This window comes from Heliangelus exortis, chromosome 4 (assembly GCF_036169615.1).
Source record: "Heliangelus exortis chromosome 4, bHelExo1.hap1, whole genome shotgun sequence".
In the NCBI taxonomy this organism is placed as follows: Eukaryota; Metazoa; Chordata; class Aves; order Apodiformes; family Trochilidae; genus Heliangelus; species Heliangelus exortis.
In genome coordinates, this window is record NC_092425.1 from 42,523,404 (window position 1) to 42,540,375 (window position 16,972).

The window sequence follows — 16,972 nt, forward strand, 5'->3', positions numbered from 1 at the left end:
AGAAATATCACTCTCCCATACCTTCCCTGCAAATGTTTGGCAGCACTGCTTGCTGGCATTGCAGTGCAGTGACAGGACAGGCCTTACACTGGGCCAGAGGAGAGAGAGCTTTTGGCTGGCTGTGCTACAGAAATAATTCCCTGGCTGTGCCTCAGATAGAGATGGGCTGCTGAAAATGCCTCTGCACAGAGGGAAGTGGCCCAAGAGCACAGGGTTTTGCAGTCCTGTGTTTACTCCCCCTTTCCCAAGCTTGCCTTGACAAGGCCACACTATTTGCAGCCCAAAGCTATGGATAGCTGGGTGTAAGGCAATAAGGCATCTTACTTTCCTTTCTCAGGTACAGGAAGAAAGAGCAGGACACAGATAACTTTGCTCCAGTACGTGCCCAGGAGATGAACTCTGGGGAGTCAGGAACATAAGAAGCAGCCAGCTTTAGGTATGATAACTCTGAGGTATGGAGATTATAAGCCTTTAATAGCATTTTGTCCCCATGCAGCAAGAAAAGCTCTGTTGATTTCAAGCAGATGAGGGAACATGCAAAAACTATTTTCACAAGTAATTTTCCTTTTTCCACACCTGTGGCTCCTCTGAGACATCCCACAATAGACCCCATGCATAAGAAATCCCACAGAAAGCTGACTAGATTCATCAGTTTGGATCAGAAACAGAGGCTACACAATAACATCAGCTCTATGCAACTCACCAAGCAGCCAACAAATGCCTGACAGACAAAGACTGAAGGCACATCAATCCTGGATTTAGGTGACAATGCACTTTTGGGGTGTGTAGCATCATTTTGAACATCCCACTTCCTACTGCACTCCTCTCCATCACAGACTGTCACAGGGTAATGGCTACCAGGGTAAAATGTTTTCCTAAGCAGAGCACAGAATGCATAGGCTAAATGTAACTGAACAAATATTTATCCCATTAATATTATTATTACTCCAAGAATAATATCCAGGGGTATTGTGCTACATCCATTCCTTCCTCAAAATTTTACTTTGCTACCTGAATTTTCCTTGGAGATTAATATATTCCTTGTACTATTAAGGTCTTAAAGGAGGATTCTGGCAAGTTCCAGCTCTGTTTCACCAGAAGGGAAAAGGTCAAAACAAGTCACAAGGATAATAAGGGATGTCATTCACAGCTTGGATGAAGTCTGAATCATTCCACATCCAAGCAGAGCTTTATTTTGACAGCCATATTTTGACAAGAGCAGGGCATTATTTAGTTAGTGTGATTCTGAGTGGCAAGAACAAGGCTGCTTCCACATGCAGGTTAAATGATCCCTGAAAGGCAGGTAAAAAAGAATAGTTTTAAAGGGCTGAAATTTTAACTTTGATATTTCTAAAGCAGAACATTTTGGTGTCATTTTCAGTTATTATTTTCATTTCAAACTTCACCTGCATTTATTTTACAGGGTCAAACAAAACTTTTCAGTTCAACACAAACCTCTATTTTATTTCTATCCTTTTTGTCCCAGGGTCCACAAGAACTACTGTCTTTATACAGGCCACCAAACCAAGACTATTCCACAGTTCTAGTTTCTTTAAGCTTTCCTTGTATTAAAAATTAGTTCTCATGCCACGCTCAATATGCTGTGACTAGATAAGATCTGTAAATCCAAGTGAATAACCAAACTCTGGAAACCACTGGCTCCAAATGCACATCTCCTACATTCTCTCCAATCCAGCAACACACAGATTATTCAGAGATAAAAACAGACACAAGGAATTTCAAAACTCCTGGGCCAACAGAATTCTTCCTGTGGTCTCCTCCTGACCAGGGTCTTTGTTTTTTCTCCTGGCTGCTGCTGATGTTGGCAAGAGCAATAATACCACTAAGGACTTACAGATGCTCTGGTTTATCCCAAAATTGTTTTAGTTAACTTAAACCAGCAAAAAACACCCCACCTCATCATCTGTTGGAACTTCCACCAGTGCCTGAGGGACAGGGGAAACCAGAGAGCACACTGCAACCCAGCAGGACATATTTCTGACCATGATTAATGCTTCCTTTAGCAGTGCCACAGAATCTTTGCAGGTCTTTGTGGATCCTTAGGGGAGCTCCATTTGCTCCTCTCCAGGCTGTATTTTGCTTAATTATCTTATTCCATAACAGAAGCATTAACAGATTCAGAGTAAAATAAGAAAAGATGTATTAGCCCAAGGATTTGGAGAAAGGGGGGGAGAAAGTTAAGAAAAGCCCAGAGTCTTCCTTTCATTCCATGTGATTATGTTGTGATAATGCCCTCTACAGACCTGTCCATCACTGCTGGGCTCAGGTCAGAGAATCTCTCTGACCCGACCAGCTGGGTGACACAAGCCAAACAATGACAAATTCTGCTTCACTTGATCTTGCCAGAGGATCTCAGAGTTGCCTGATGAGCAGCTAGGAGACAAACACACTTTCCTTTTCCCCATCTTATATTTTTTCTTCCCTGGGTTTCAGGGTTTTGGGGTTGTTTTTTGTTTTTTTGTTTTTTTTTTTTTTTGATAGGGAGTTGTTAGCAGGGATATTTGCAGAGCTTGCACAGTTTCTCACTTGCAGAGGTGTCTCTCTAACTTTGGTTTCCTTACCCAGCTCCCACATTACCAGCTTTTAGATCATTCATACCTGGAACCACTATGTTAGGAAACAGTTTAAACCCCTCCTCTGGCAAAATAAACTTGCCTTGCAGATTTCCAGGCATTGCTGCTGCAGATTGCTAATTATATTCCACAGCTGGAGGGAGCCTCACAACACTGGCACCCAGATTCAATGCCACTGGTGTCATTTGTGCCCTCCAGCTCATCTGTGACTGCCCCAGCCAGGGACATGATGGAAGATAATGATTTATTGGAAATGACAGGATACTACCACCACTTTCAAATGACCCTTAAAGAACTGCAGACTCACTCTGGAGTGCTGAAGACTCAGCAACAACTGCAGACATTTGACTGAGTGTTCTGCCTGGTCTGCAACTGGTGCACACAAGTGCAAAGGCAGGTTACAGCCCCCTGGGAATTACAGAGGGAAAAACAGTGGATGCACAGCTCAGACCTCTTAACTAGCACCAGTTGTATGGTCTCACCATTAAAATGTCCTAAGAGTATTCTACAAGCACTGAATTTTTGTCTTTACTCCTTTCCCCCAAACTCTCCCATCTGTTTTCTGTGCTAATGGCTACTTTGCTCTCACTGTCTCTAAACCCTGATTTCAGTCCAGAGAAAAGCAAGACTTGGTGTGTAGGGACCCCTCCAAATCCAGTCCTGTATTACCTTCCAGTTCTCTGTCCCTGTATATATTCTGAGCAACTCAAAAGCATTCATTATTTTCTTTCTGGTGCTTTAGAGGGTTCCAAGCAATAAGCACCCTCAGCTCACACACACACACACATATTATATAAATATATATATATTTCCATTAAAATACAGCCATTTCACTACAGGCACTGCCACCTGCTACCATCTCACACCAGCTACACACAACCTTTAAGTGCTCTAAACCAAGAAAAAATTAAGATGACAGTCCTGGTATTGGTACCCAATTTATTCCAAACAGAATTTGGCTCACGGGACATTATTTATTTTTCTAGTAAAATATGCCACTGACTGACCTTCTACAACATCACCAAAGCCAACATGTCTCCTGGAGCAGCACTATCACACCCTCTCCACCTCAAGGGCTGATGGGTCAGTGATTCAGCAGTGGCTCAGAGGGAGCAGGGCTATGGACTGAACCACTTCGTGTCACTTCTCATTGCTTTTCCAAGTCTTCCATCCAAGGAGTGACACAGCCCAACCCGTTCAGCTAACAAGAGCTGACAAGATCACAGCCCAAGCACAACAAAACATACAGAACAATAGATGCTCACCCTGGTTCTCTTCAGCTCCAGCCAGCAGAGGAACCTTTTGTTTAGCAGCTGATGAGGTGCACAAGAAGTTGCAGAGACACAGAGTCACTCAAGCATGCTGATTTTTGTTTCTGCTTACTCCTTTCTCCTAACCTCCAACTTTTCCTGACGTGCCAGTGGCTCACTCCCTATCCATCTCCACCAAACCCTGATGGAAGATCATCTCCCTGGGAGGCAGGGAAACCTCTATATGCAGCTCATTATTAACAGCTGATGATTGACTAAGTAACAGCCAGTCCTAAGAAAAGCACAGCTTAAGGTTCAGCCTAGGCATTTTTCTGTACACCACCAGTTTCTTAGAGAACCAGTACACAGACCACTTTCTCAACTCCTACAGTAAGCAGCAGAGCCTCCCCCCAGGCTGGGAGCCACAGGGAAACAGAGAGAGAAGCACTTCCAGTTCTTGTGCCTGATGTTGATGGTTTGCTACCCCAGAGGACAGGACTGCATCAGTATTAATGTAGGCCATGAAGAGAGGTCAGACTGCAACTGACACCCAAACGTTGCTGAAAACACTGATAAAAAACAGAATTATGATATTCTAAGGAAAAGCAACTTTTAGATCTACCCATTAGAGAACAGGTGAGGACATACATCTGGTAGGCCAACATCTGCTTCCAAATTAGGGAAAGACTTGGAAAGAAGGACAAGGACTCCTTTTGCCAAAGCAGAAGGCACTGTCAATAAATTGGAAACAGGAATTTTTCTGGCAAGCAGGACCAAGGAGGTGCATTGCTGTTGAGTGGCCCCTACAGAACAGCACAGGGGGGAGAGTGGGCCCCTGGGCCAAACCCAAATGCCAACAACTAAAGCAGAAGTGGGAAGAGGGCTTTGGGCTGAAAAGAGTGGCTGCTTTGCACTTCTGGGCAAGGATAGGTGGGGATATCCACCCCGTGTCTGTGGCTTTCTGGGCTGATAAAAGGGGTAAGTTGCCCCTGATGAAGCTGTGCTGGAAACCTAATCCTCTACAACAATAGCCCTGTGCTAAGAAACATCCATGGGACCAGGCATGAGAGAAAGCCAGGACCCCTTCTAAGGGCATTTGTTTCTACACCAGCCTTTCGTTGTGTCTTTCCCCCTCTCCCACCTCCTTCCCAACTTGGTTATTCCAGCATTTAGTTTGCAGGGGCTGTTTGCAGAGACAGAACAACAGCAGAGATCTCCTTGGAAAGCCAGCAGAAACCTCTTAGCTAGAAATCAGAAATGTGCAGAATCCCAAAAGAACAAAAATGTTTGAACTTGCCTCCCCAGAAGTGTTCTATTCATTGACTTGCAAGCAGGGGGAACAGCAGTAGTAATTTAACCCAGGAAGAGTGCCAACAACTTATTTAACTGCAGAGTTTGTGCCAACACCACCACAATACAACTATTAATACAAGTCTGCAGTACAAGACTAATTCTACTAACCTTTTGGTGTTGCCTTACAGTCAGGTCAGTGGCTGCATCCCTTCTGTGCTGACACCATTAACAAACACTGGCAACTGCTTTTAAGCAAACATGAAATGGAGCAGGGCAGGAGGGGGGGAGTGGGATCATTGATAAAATGGAAGATTCCCCCCATGATCCCACCCCTCTCTCTCCAAACGTTTTGCATTTCTTTCTTCATGTCAAGCCTCTCTCTTCAAACTGGAAATGCATCTTGCCATGTATTTGTCCCTGGAAAAGAGCCAGATCTTTGGTCTGAATTCCATCAGCTCATTCCTAGTTTCTATGAGACTGCACTTGAGAAACGTGGATCTCTCTCAGCCCACTGTCAAGATTGCTCATCAATCAATATATAAAAACATGAGGTCTGCCACCAGGGGCCAATCCACTTTTCTCAAGGAAGCACTCATTTACATAATGCATATTTTTACAGGGAAAAAAACCCCAAACCAAAACCAACCAGCAATAATGGATCCAGCACTACTGCAGGTTCTCAAGGCTGTGATTATTCTGGCAATGCTGTGCCATTGTAAACATCTTAAAATCTGACATTAAATAATGCATAAAGGCCAAGTAGCATGATGAGTGTGAGTTAACAAACTCACTGGTGTTATTGCAGACTTACCCTTGCTTCAGTCCTCACCAACTGCCATTTTATATTTACATTTTGGGACTGTGTGACAACTATAAATTCTGAACACCTGGAACCCAATTTTTTTATTACACTCATAAAGAGCATAAAAGGTTGACAGTTTCAACTGTGACCTGCTGGCACTGCCATGATAGAAAAAAATAAACAATGATTACAAGCTGAATGGAAAACAAGGAAAAATACTTGTGTACAACTGTAGTTAACACTCTTTATCAGGAAGCCAGTAGTTACCTATAGGTGTTAGGAAATTTTCTGTGTGATCTTTCAGTTCTTTGGAAATAAAGACCTTGCCACAACATGTGTCTTCTCCAGGGATCCCAGAGACCCTTCTGGCCTCCTCCCACCCCACGAAACTGTTTCCATTTTTAAAAATGGATCTGCTCACCATTTCTTTGTCAAATATTTCTATCACACTTTCATCTCTGTTTTTATGTGAATTAACATTTAGCATCTATCCATGTCTTTACATGGAAGAAAGTCATGAAACTTCTTCTAAATAATGCCAAGTGTGGAGATTGGGTATATTTTTAAAAACTTGCCTTCAACAAAAAGTCAATAAACTACTCACAGTGCTAACAAAAACTGACCCTGCTGACAACACAAACCAATTCCTCCAGGACTTCAGCATCACAAATTGTACCTCTAGATGTTATGTCCAGGAAATCCCCCACTGATGATGGCTGTTCAAAACTGGCAGCTCTTCCATCCCTGCTGGCTGGTGTTTAAAACATTTTCACTGCTGAGATGGACAGGGCAAAACTGCTTACAGCATCAGTGCAGAATGTGTGACTGAGTCCCAGTAGAACACAGAGCTATGACATTTGTCAGCCAAACTCCTCATTCATCCCTGCATTGGAAAATCCCCATTCTTGAGGGAGAAAAGGGAATGGCTTTCAGGCTGGCAGATTATCTGGAGGGGTCTGTGGGAACTGCAAAACATTGCACCTGCCTGGAAAATGGCACCAACTCAGCACAAGACGTTTCCAGAGGGGAAAGTTAATATATGGGAGGAATGCACATAAATCCTGTTATTTCTTAATGGGATTTGGGAGCTTATTTCTCACCCTGTGCTTTGAAATGTATCCCACAGCCTATTCTATTAATGAATTTAAGCACAGTGATTTTCTTATCAGCAGGAATCATTCTCCTCTGGGGTTTGCTTTTTTTTTTTTTTTTTTTTTTTTTTTTTTTTTGTGAACTTCTTAATGCAAGTGTGAAAAATTAATATTATGCTTGAATAGCAGTTAGGATGTTAACAAGCTGGGTCCTGGATAAGCTGGTCTTGTCCCCTCCTCTTGTCCTTTTCCTAATTTCAATTGACCAAGAAACCTGGAATCATTTATTTGTTTGGGTTTTTTTTTTAAAGTTCATTACAAAGTAACAACAGCTGGTGAAATAGGTGTAGGCATCTTGAGGCTGAAAGTGGGAAGACCAGAGCTCTGTTTCCCACCCAGACTTTTGAATTCACCTACACAAGCCCGCCCTTACTTAAAACAAAGTTACAATATTTAGGAAACAACATTTAGGAAACAACATTTAGGAAAAAGTTTTTTCACCCTGAGTGCTACATGTGACCTGTAGACACACCGTATTTCCACAGGGGAAAGATGCTCCCTGCTATTTAACAGCTTCTGACCTCCATCTCTTTAAAGAGCCCGGGTTCTGGCAAGTCCATCAGAAGCACACAGTCCAGATCTCCCCCAGAAACAGGGATGTACTAAATGAGCCAAAGCTGAGAGAACTCCAAAAGGGGGCAGGAATGCTTTAGGAGAGACACAAACATGGGTAGAGCAGTCCATGTGAGATGAGAACAGAACCAAAAGAAAGCCTCTCCTAGACAGGATCAGAACTGCAGCCTGAAGATTCCAGAATGATGGCAGAACACCCATCAGTTTCTGGTCTTCGTGCTCGAAGGCAAAGTCTCCTGACTCAACTCTCAAATGTGGGAGAGATCTGTCTCCTGGGCTGGTGGATACCAACACTTCCAGGGTTTCCTGACACGAGTCCGGGATGCTCTCTGCTGCCATCAGATGGTGATCCACTCAAGGCTTTGAAAACATATAAGTAAAAATCACAAAAGATTTTGTGGTTTAGCACTCTATTTTCAAAGGCCTCTGGACACTTTTTCTTTGACTATAAATGTTTGTTGGCAAGAAAATCAGAGTTTATCTCATTTTTACTTTCAAAGATCACTTCCAAAGTCTTACTAGTTCACACACAAGAGATCCACTCTGAGTTCATGCTCCACAGTTTTGAGCTTCATCAAAAGATCCTGAAGGCAAACAGTGATGAACTTTGAGATGAGATGAGCTCAGCTCCAGCTCTAATATTGATGATGGGTTTTTTTCCTAGGTCTTGGGCTCCCAAGAAAAGTGGGAAAGTCTGAATGTAACAGAGCTTTTCACAAGCAATCACCTACTCTGCACAGACACTGATTTAAGGAGGGCTTTCTCTGGTTCTCTTCCTAGGATCAGTGTAAATCAGAACTCTGGTTATAGCTGCTAAGCAAACAAGGATACCTGGCATTTTTCTGTCTAATCTCTCTCATGTAAGCTAAAGTCAGGGCAGGATTTACAAAGGCTCCATTTATTGACCCTAAGGATTACATGCTGTGTTTAACCACACAGGATTCCTCTCTGTCCAAGAACCCAAGAAAAAAATAGTTCTTCTATTACACTTCTTTGTGACTTTGAAGGACATGACACTTCACGTGGTCTTCTCTATCTCATGTGGCTGCAATGCAGTGGCAGAGATCTGATCCTTGAGACCAGCTGTCTGCACATTTGGACCAAAACTTTGGAGCTTGGGTTGATCTCTGCTAAGGAGGCAACTCTGAAGCATGACTGGCTAACTGGAGACAGACACCTGGCAGCTGTCCCCACCCTGTGTCTCACCTCATTTCCTTCCACATGCACGTTCATAAAAGTCTCATCACTGAGCAGTTTGTGTACCCTGGGATTCACCTGTGCTGATCTGTGCTGCTAAGGACAGCCCAGGTATGCTCAGTAGATGTGCTCATCATGATGCAGCACAGCCCAGCTGGCAGTGCCCCTCCAGACAGCATCTCTGCAGTCTTAAAAGCTCCTGCTGCCTTTGCTGGTGCATCAGGGATGCTCAGCAAGCCACTGCTCAGTCAGTTTGTCTGCAATTGCTAATTGAGTGCTGGGGAAGTGAACAGAAGTCTTTTTGTGCTGGAGGGCCAGTGGCAGCCTAATGCAGGGTGCTGACAATAGAGGCCTTTTCATCTAGCCCCTCCCCAGCTTTAAGAGAAGGTAGGTGATCCTGTCCCTTGTGCTGGCATCAGCAGCCTTTCATGAGGCCCTCATGTGAGCCCTGAGAAACAAGGCAGGGTGGTGAAGAACTGCCCCTCTGCTGTCTGCAACAATTCCAGCAGCAGTTCCCTCCTGCTTCTCTGACACCAAAGGTCTGCATCACACAGACTGCTGTGCTGATGTGCAGGCAGGTGGCTGCACACTGAACCCCACAGCTCAGCAGCAGACAGAGCACACCCTTCTCCAGTTCCAAACCTAAAAGAAGAACTGGGGGACAGGGAGAGGGCAATCAGGAAGAATGACTCTGTTGACCACGTTGTTTTGGCCCTTGATCTTTTGAGTACAACTCAGAGAGGACACTGGTCAGTGCAGGTATTTTGTTTTTGCTGACAGGAGCACATTTTCACCTGCCTTTGGGCTGAGCCCAAGCACAAGCAACTACACTATGGTTTAGTCCCAGACAAATCACAGCCCACTCACTGGTCACTTACTGGTTCCCCCAGTGAACACCAGAAGTGAAGAAACAATGAACATGTCAGCCCTCCATGCCCTGTAAGCCCGTGCAGTTAAATAGTAAGGGATCAGCACTCAGGCAAATCTTGCACACCCCTCTTGTTTGCACACATTTCTGAAGACCTGCCATATATACACATATATATCCATATATATCCATATATACACACCACATCCAGAGCTGTGGCCCTGAATACATAGCCAGTGCAGCAAATGCTCTGCAGGAAGGCAGGAGCATAACAATGGCTTTGAAATGGAAACCTCCATCAGCCCACTCACACTATACTGGAAGATAAAGAATCAAAAGGGGTAATTTTTGTAAACATTAACTACACAGAGGCCTCAAGCTATTCTTCAGCTGTGAGGAGAAAAAGTCACCATGCCTCTGGCTCAGCTTCATGTCCCCATGCCCAGATAAGTCTATCCTGACTCTGCCAGCTTCAGACAAACACTGCCCATCTGTTTTGTGCTTGCAGCCCTACAAAAAGGGGAACAGTTTCTAAACTGGCATTTGTCACACACATGGATGGGGGGAAAGGATGCAACTGAATTTTGTCCTTATGCTAACTGAATTTTGTTTATGGGGACTCTAGGCACTGGAGTGAGGTAAGCAGTGGGCTGCCAGGACTGACCTAAGGAGGAACACTGACTCAGTGTTTTGATCAGAGGCAGAGACAGGGTAAGTGTCTGTGGGCCAGCTGGGGTCCAGCGTGGCCTTTGGGGTTTTGTTTTGTTAGGAATGGTGGAACACTTCTCATTAAATGTCCCTAAGTGCTCTGGGAGATCACTCAGTGAGGTGAACAAGACATCACGACCAAAGAGAAGTAGCAGAGGCATGGGAGCCTTGTGGCAGACAGCCTGAGCTACCTCCTGTAAGCACCACTTCCTAGAGGCTACTCATATCACCAGGAGCTGGATCAGGCTCCTAACAAGGTTTAAACAGCTCTGAAGAACCCAGGATCATTTCTCAGGCCCTGTCCCAAGCTACTGCTATTATTATTATTATTAAACTTTTATTGCTTCCTACATCCCTGCTGAGAGGTAAACCTCTGAGTTTGTGTCATGCTTCTGGCATGAGGTCCCTGTAAATGCCCTGTCCTTTTGAGTTGAGGGAAGGATGAACTACAGCCCAGCATGAGAAGTGTTCCCACAGCTGCCACCAGGGACACAACACTTCATATGCTTTATTTCCTAAGCAAGTGAAACAACTCCTTTGTTACTGTCATCATCATGGAGCTCAACATAAAAGGGCATTTCAGAAGCCTGCAACAGCTACAACTGTTTCAAAAGTTTGTGCAAAGCAAGGAGAATCAGATTGCAGAAATAGTTTGCCTGGCTCCAAAACAGTTGAGACTGAATAATGTTCATTACCTTAAAAATTCTTGCAGGAAATTAGGAGGGAGTGAGCAGTTCTGTTATCATCTTGCCTTTACTGCCTAGAACAGTCCAAGCTTTCATTTTTGTGATACTGATCTTAGAGCTCAGGATAAGCCAAAAAAGTAATATGGAAGTGGCAGTCTGGGTTTACTTCTGCATTTATCATGGTTTTGAGGCTAAAGGAAATCAGGTTCCAAATAAACATTCAGTATCACTTGCAATCACTTTTGCATTTCTTATTAAATTTCGTGTTCCAGGTAAAGAAACCACTTGTTTAATGAGATTTCCACTGGGAGCAAATCTCCCCAAATCTAGGCCAGAATTACATGGTTCTAAATTGCTAAACAGATATAATTAAATAACCACAGTTGAACTACATGGACCACAACCTGAACACAGAGAAGCAGAGGTCACTACAGAGGATTTGACTTCTATTGCTTCTCATGTGTTAGTGACACATTGATGATACCAACTTACCTTTGGAACACTCATGGACAGCAATAGAAAACAAGGATGTTTGTAAGGAGGAAAATAATTAAAAAGTTGAGAACCTTGTTGTCAAAGTAGCATCTGATAACCATGAATAGCACATTTCTGGGGATGTACTTGGGATTCTTTGAAGTCTATATAAACTTGCAAAATTCTGGGGAAAAATGAGTATAACATGCTCATCCTGGAGAGATGCTTTACTTCTGCCACCAACTTCTTCCTCCTCACCTCCAGAGGACATTTACTTATTTTAAAACACGGGGGGAGGGAATGTGAAGAGTTCTAAGTGAAGAATTTGATTGACAGCTATTCTCTAAGCTCATATAAATGAGAAATTCTTCCCCAGGAAGAATGCTAAGACTATAGGTCCCTTTCACACCCACCACACTCCTCACTGACAACATGTTTAACACCACAGAATCAATACAAAAGGGAAAACACATGTTGTTGATTTGCAGCCTATGATTCATCCTTTTGGACATTGGCCCACTGCTAACCTGTGACATTCTAGTGCTAATTTAGGGATGGATTTTTGGACATTCCCTTGAGGCACAGTGGAATAGGAATGTGCAACTAACTGTTCTTTGCCCATCCCTCCATTCCTTTCCTTGCTACAACAAAAACTGTTTCTGGGAAGATTCCACAAAGCTTCTTTCTGAGGCTCCCTCCCAGGCTTGTGCTCAGGTGGCAGATCAGGAACCCCACTCACAATCTTAGGAGTGCTGTGGCCAACTGGGCAGCTCCAGAAGACCAAGGGAACTTCCTTACATTCCCAAATGGCCAAGGGCTGCTCTGGGACAGTCAACACCCCAAGCTGCCATTTTGCTGACACACTGTTAGCATTTCTAAGTATCTTTTCATTGAAAATTGTTCACTTAAATAACCGAGAAAGCAAGAATCATAACATATTATGGTTCTTGGAAAAAGTCAGTCTAGAAACAAGACAGAAAAAACTTGAGTAGAGGGAATTGCAAAGCAGCTTCCTTTGTGGAGAAGGGGAAATGTGAGTTGGATGTAAGAAATTTGGTTTTGGTCTGCCCTTGCCTCCAGCAAAACACACAATGAAGAGACCTGTACTGAGGACTTAAAATCAGTTGTCAGGAAACTGCTTCAGTGTAGATTTGTCTTTCCACAGGGGAAAAAGAACAGTGCTGGCATAAAAAGGTCATCTCCTTTAACTACCCAGAGTCATGTTAGCTGCACAACCAACATTTCTGACAGGTTGATTTAGGCTTGGATGCATGATGTGCTGAGCAGCATGGCTGACTCAGCAAAGCATTACTACTGTGTGTAGCTGTCAGGGTGTCTGTGTGTGCACCCAAACACCCAAACACACCCACCCTGGGAGCCTGGCCTGCTGCACCAAGGCACAGCAAAGGGGCTGTCACTGAAAGGCAGTAGGTAACTTGTTCTTAGTTTGAAGGCCATACTAAAACCATATTAAAAACCACCTCAGAACCAGCACCTTCTACCAGCTGAGAATACAGGTTTGGGTTTTGCAATTTATCCTCCCAGCTGTTGCTCCCATTGCTTTTTGGATAATTTCTTGGCATAGAATCATAGAATGGGCTGGGTTGGAAGGGACCTCAGAGCTCATCAAGTCCAACCCTTGCTCCACTCCCCCCGTGGTTCCCAGCCCATGGCACTGAGTGCCACATCCAGGCTCTTTTGAAATATCTCCAGGGATGGAGAATCCACCCCTTCCCTGGGCAGCCCAGGGCATGTTATTGGTAGGAAAATCTGTCTTTCCAAAGAACTGCAAGGGCTGCCAGAACTTGTCTTTGTGTATCTGGGCCTTTTGTAAAGTCATTAATCTTAATTTTTAACCACTAGCACTGCCTTTGGTCTGAAGCTGAGACTCACCAACACTTGAGGGTCCCAAACAAGCATCAGCTCCTGATGGCTTGAAAGAATTATTGCACTCAAACAGATTTGCTCCCTGTCTATTCTCTAACAATATATCCATGTTACTTTGACTGGTTTAAGTTGCAAGCTTCCATGGCTCCTAGCTTAAATATTTGCTGAAATCAACATTTTTATTTACACTAAGGCCATTTAACACCATTTTGTCAATGCAAACAGACAATTAAGTGGGCATAAAAACCAACAAAGAATAGGGAGCCAAACCAGAAAAAAACCTCCTACCTTAATTATGAATAATCAGGAATTAAAAGATGACATCCACATTTTCTCATGTTTATAGGTAATATTTAGGACCATTATTGGATCATTCCTATGTGCACCTGCATGAGCAGTACAATCTTTAATGGTCCCTTCCAACCCAGCCCATTCTGGGATGCTCTAAGAGCTCATGTGCAAGCCCAAAATCTAACCTCTAACATGACTGAATTTCTCATTTGCCCACAGTTCCTCATTACTTCACAGTGTAATCAGAAGAAGACTGAATTAGCTAAATGACTAATATGCAATTAATTAATTCTGAAGAGAGCATCACGAATTCAAACACAAGAGGAATTTCTCAGCTGAAAGTGGAAACCAGGAAACAGCTCTAGGTGCTGCACAAATCCAGAAAGCAAAGCCTTCACATGAGAGCCACTCTCCAACAACAAAATGCTAACACTGAGAGCACAAACCAAGCAGGAGCTACAAGTTAGAGAAAATAATTAAAAAAAAAACCAAACCAAAACAAACAAACAAAAAAAAAACTACCAAAACCCCACCACATTTTTGCAGTGTTGTTTCACTGGAGGCAGGCACAAGTCATGCAGCTCCCAGTGGCACTATGCACACTCCATGCATGTTTGACATTAAGGGGCCTGGTTGTTGTGGAAACCAAATCCCATAGATTAATTAATGTTCAGCTGCCAGAGCCATCTCTCTGCCTCCCTGCCCCCACTTAAAAAAGAAAAAAAAAAAAAAAAAGGATGTCACTTTTTGTTACTTTTTAAATCACAGAGGACTGTCAAAGCAATAAGAAACCTTTTCCTCACTAATGTAGAACACTACAAAGAAAAGTGAACAACCTGGCTGAAGAGTCAGTTAGCCCCTCATGTTTATTAAAGAAAAAAAGAGACTGGTTTTGCTTTATGAGGCTGTGCCAAACTATTTCCAAATAGGTCCTGCATGGAAGATGACTAAGAAATTTCTGAATTCCCTTTATGATGAAAGAACTGCTATGGAGGTCCCCCCTTTTTTAGCTTTTGACACATGGATGCACTACTTGCAAATAATTTCTTTCAGGCAGACTATCCAAGTGACTGACAGTCTTCCTGTGAACATGCTGGCACTGTGAGTTGTAGGATTTGAGTAGCACTGATTCTGAGTGTCAGCACTTTCTTCTAGCTGACACTTGGTCTGATGCTTTGAATTCCCCATATATGTCCCAATTTACAGGAGGAAGTAAGATTTTAGACTTAAGCACTTACATGGAGCTAACAGTTCAATATGTAAATGCACACTATCAACAAGCAGAATGCACCAGACAGAGGACACAGAAGAGGATCTAAATCCTATCCCTAAATCCTGTTTTCAAAACAACTTCAGGGCCATGGGTCAAATACTGAATCATAGAAAAATATTTTAGATATTCATATATTCAATTTGATGCTTTTGAAAATTCATTGTTTTCAGTATCTGCATCTTGAGGTACCTGAGTACTTCTAATAGCCCAGTTCTCAAGAGAATAAAGAACACTTTTTCCCTTTTTTTCCCCTCAAAACATCCTTCTGGGCTGTGCTACTAGTTGTTTGTTGATAACACTCAACAGTGAATAATTTAAGTAATTAAAAACTTGGAGGCATACCATATTTAATATTTAGTAAGCAAGGAGTACGTAGGTTGATAAAACCTCTAATGTAGTATAATATATATACAGAACATAGGTGCAAGTGTTTATGCTTCTCTTTCTCAAAATGCACTTCTAATTAGCCAACATCACCTCATGTGACTTAAACCATTTACTTTCTTTTCAGAAAAGGTGGTGATGGATTACTGAACATGCTCAGATATGCTCTGACTTTATCCCCACTCACCCCCATGCACAGCAATGAAATAAACAGAGCCAATTTCTGCAAGCCAGGATACTTCCTGTGGGACAAAACCTGCACTTTGATAGTTAAAAAGTGCTGAGAGCTCTCACATGTTGCTCAAATACACAGCTCCTGAGCAAATCTACAGTTTTCAAAACCAAGCCAAATACAGTGTCAAATATAACATTCCAGTGTTATTTTACAACTCTTGCCCTTTAAAGCCAGCACCACTCCTAACTTGTTTGCATTTCATTTAAAATAAGAACAATACCTTTGAGATGATTAATGGCTCCCCGTGCTCCAGTCCTCCTTTCAGAGTGAATCCCCATGGAGCACCTCCTTGGAGCAGTGCCTCCAGGTAGATGTATCTTCCTTTATGGGTGATGCTGGGCTCTGAAGAGGATATGCTGGTGTTAATATTGTCTAACATCCTTGTCTGTCCTATCACATACCCAGTCAGACACAAAGCCCACTCTCAGGCAATCACAGAACAAGCAGGTTGCAAATGAAACTCCCCAGAAGCCCACCACAAGTCACCCCTCAACATCTGAAACATGAAGAGTCCGAGACAGAAAATTTTCCTTCAGAGCTGGAGTCCAAGGTGGTGGGTTAGAAAGGTTCCCCACCAACATTTCAGCATGCTGTTTCTTCTCTGAGGTTTTACTGGTGTTTTAGCACTGTGCTTTCCCTGTGCCCAGGTACTCTGGGCTTGATAGTTTGTAAAGATTTATCTTCTTGTCTTCGGTGTATCAGACTTGCACTGGTAAAGATGAGGGTAAAAAGAGAAAAAGTTTAAAGATTTAAAAGCCCTAGGCCAGCAAATTGCCAAAATCCAAACGAATGCTTCATTTGTGATTGATTATCAGTCTTTTCTTCCTTTCTGCATGTGATTTACCATTACAATGGCCTTTTTGCCTCAGCCCACTGCACTAAAAGAATGGCAGCGTCTTCTCCCTCTCCAGCTCTCAGTTACTCTGGCTGCTTAGTTCACAATTTTCTGACTTGTCAAAAAAAAAAAAAAAAAAAAAAAAAAGGTTGGGGGAGGAGAAGGAAACCCCATGCCTATAACTATTTAGAGGGCTTTAAAATGTGAAATTAACTCCATGCTTATTGGAATAATAAGCACACAGAAGTCTGCCAGGAAAACTGGAGAAGCAGGTGAAATGAATCCTTTGGGAAAGATGTTAAAACGATAGCTGAGCTCCTTTCATTTTCTGTGCTCTCCCCGATGATCTGCCAGAGCTGCAGCACAGGCTGCTGCTGTAAGGGAGGGTGAGGAAGAGAGAGAGGGGGAGAGCTGGATGGAGGCAGGGAAGGCAGTGCTGCCCGGCTGTGCACATCAGGCACGCAATTATAA

At 43.2% G+C, this 16,972-nt stretch overlaps 1 protein-coding gene across 1 annotated transcript in view; it reads right to left on the reverse strand.

Annotated features, from left to right (window-relative positions):
• SHROOM3 (shroom family member 3) overlaps window positions 1-16,541 on the reverse strand; it is a 132,535-nt gene extending 115,994 nt beyond the window's left edge. The window contains exon 1 of the mRNA XM_071744137.1: window positions 15,887-16,541. Within this exon, the coding sequence (XP_071600238.1) occupies window positions 15,887-16,045 (159 nt within the window). The 5' untranslated portion in view covers window positions 16,046-16,541. The remainder of the gene's footprint in view (window positions 1-15,886) is intronic.
• Between the last annotated feature and the right edge of the window lie 431 nt (window positions 16,542-16,972).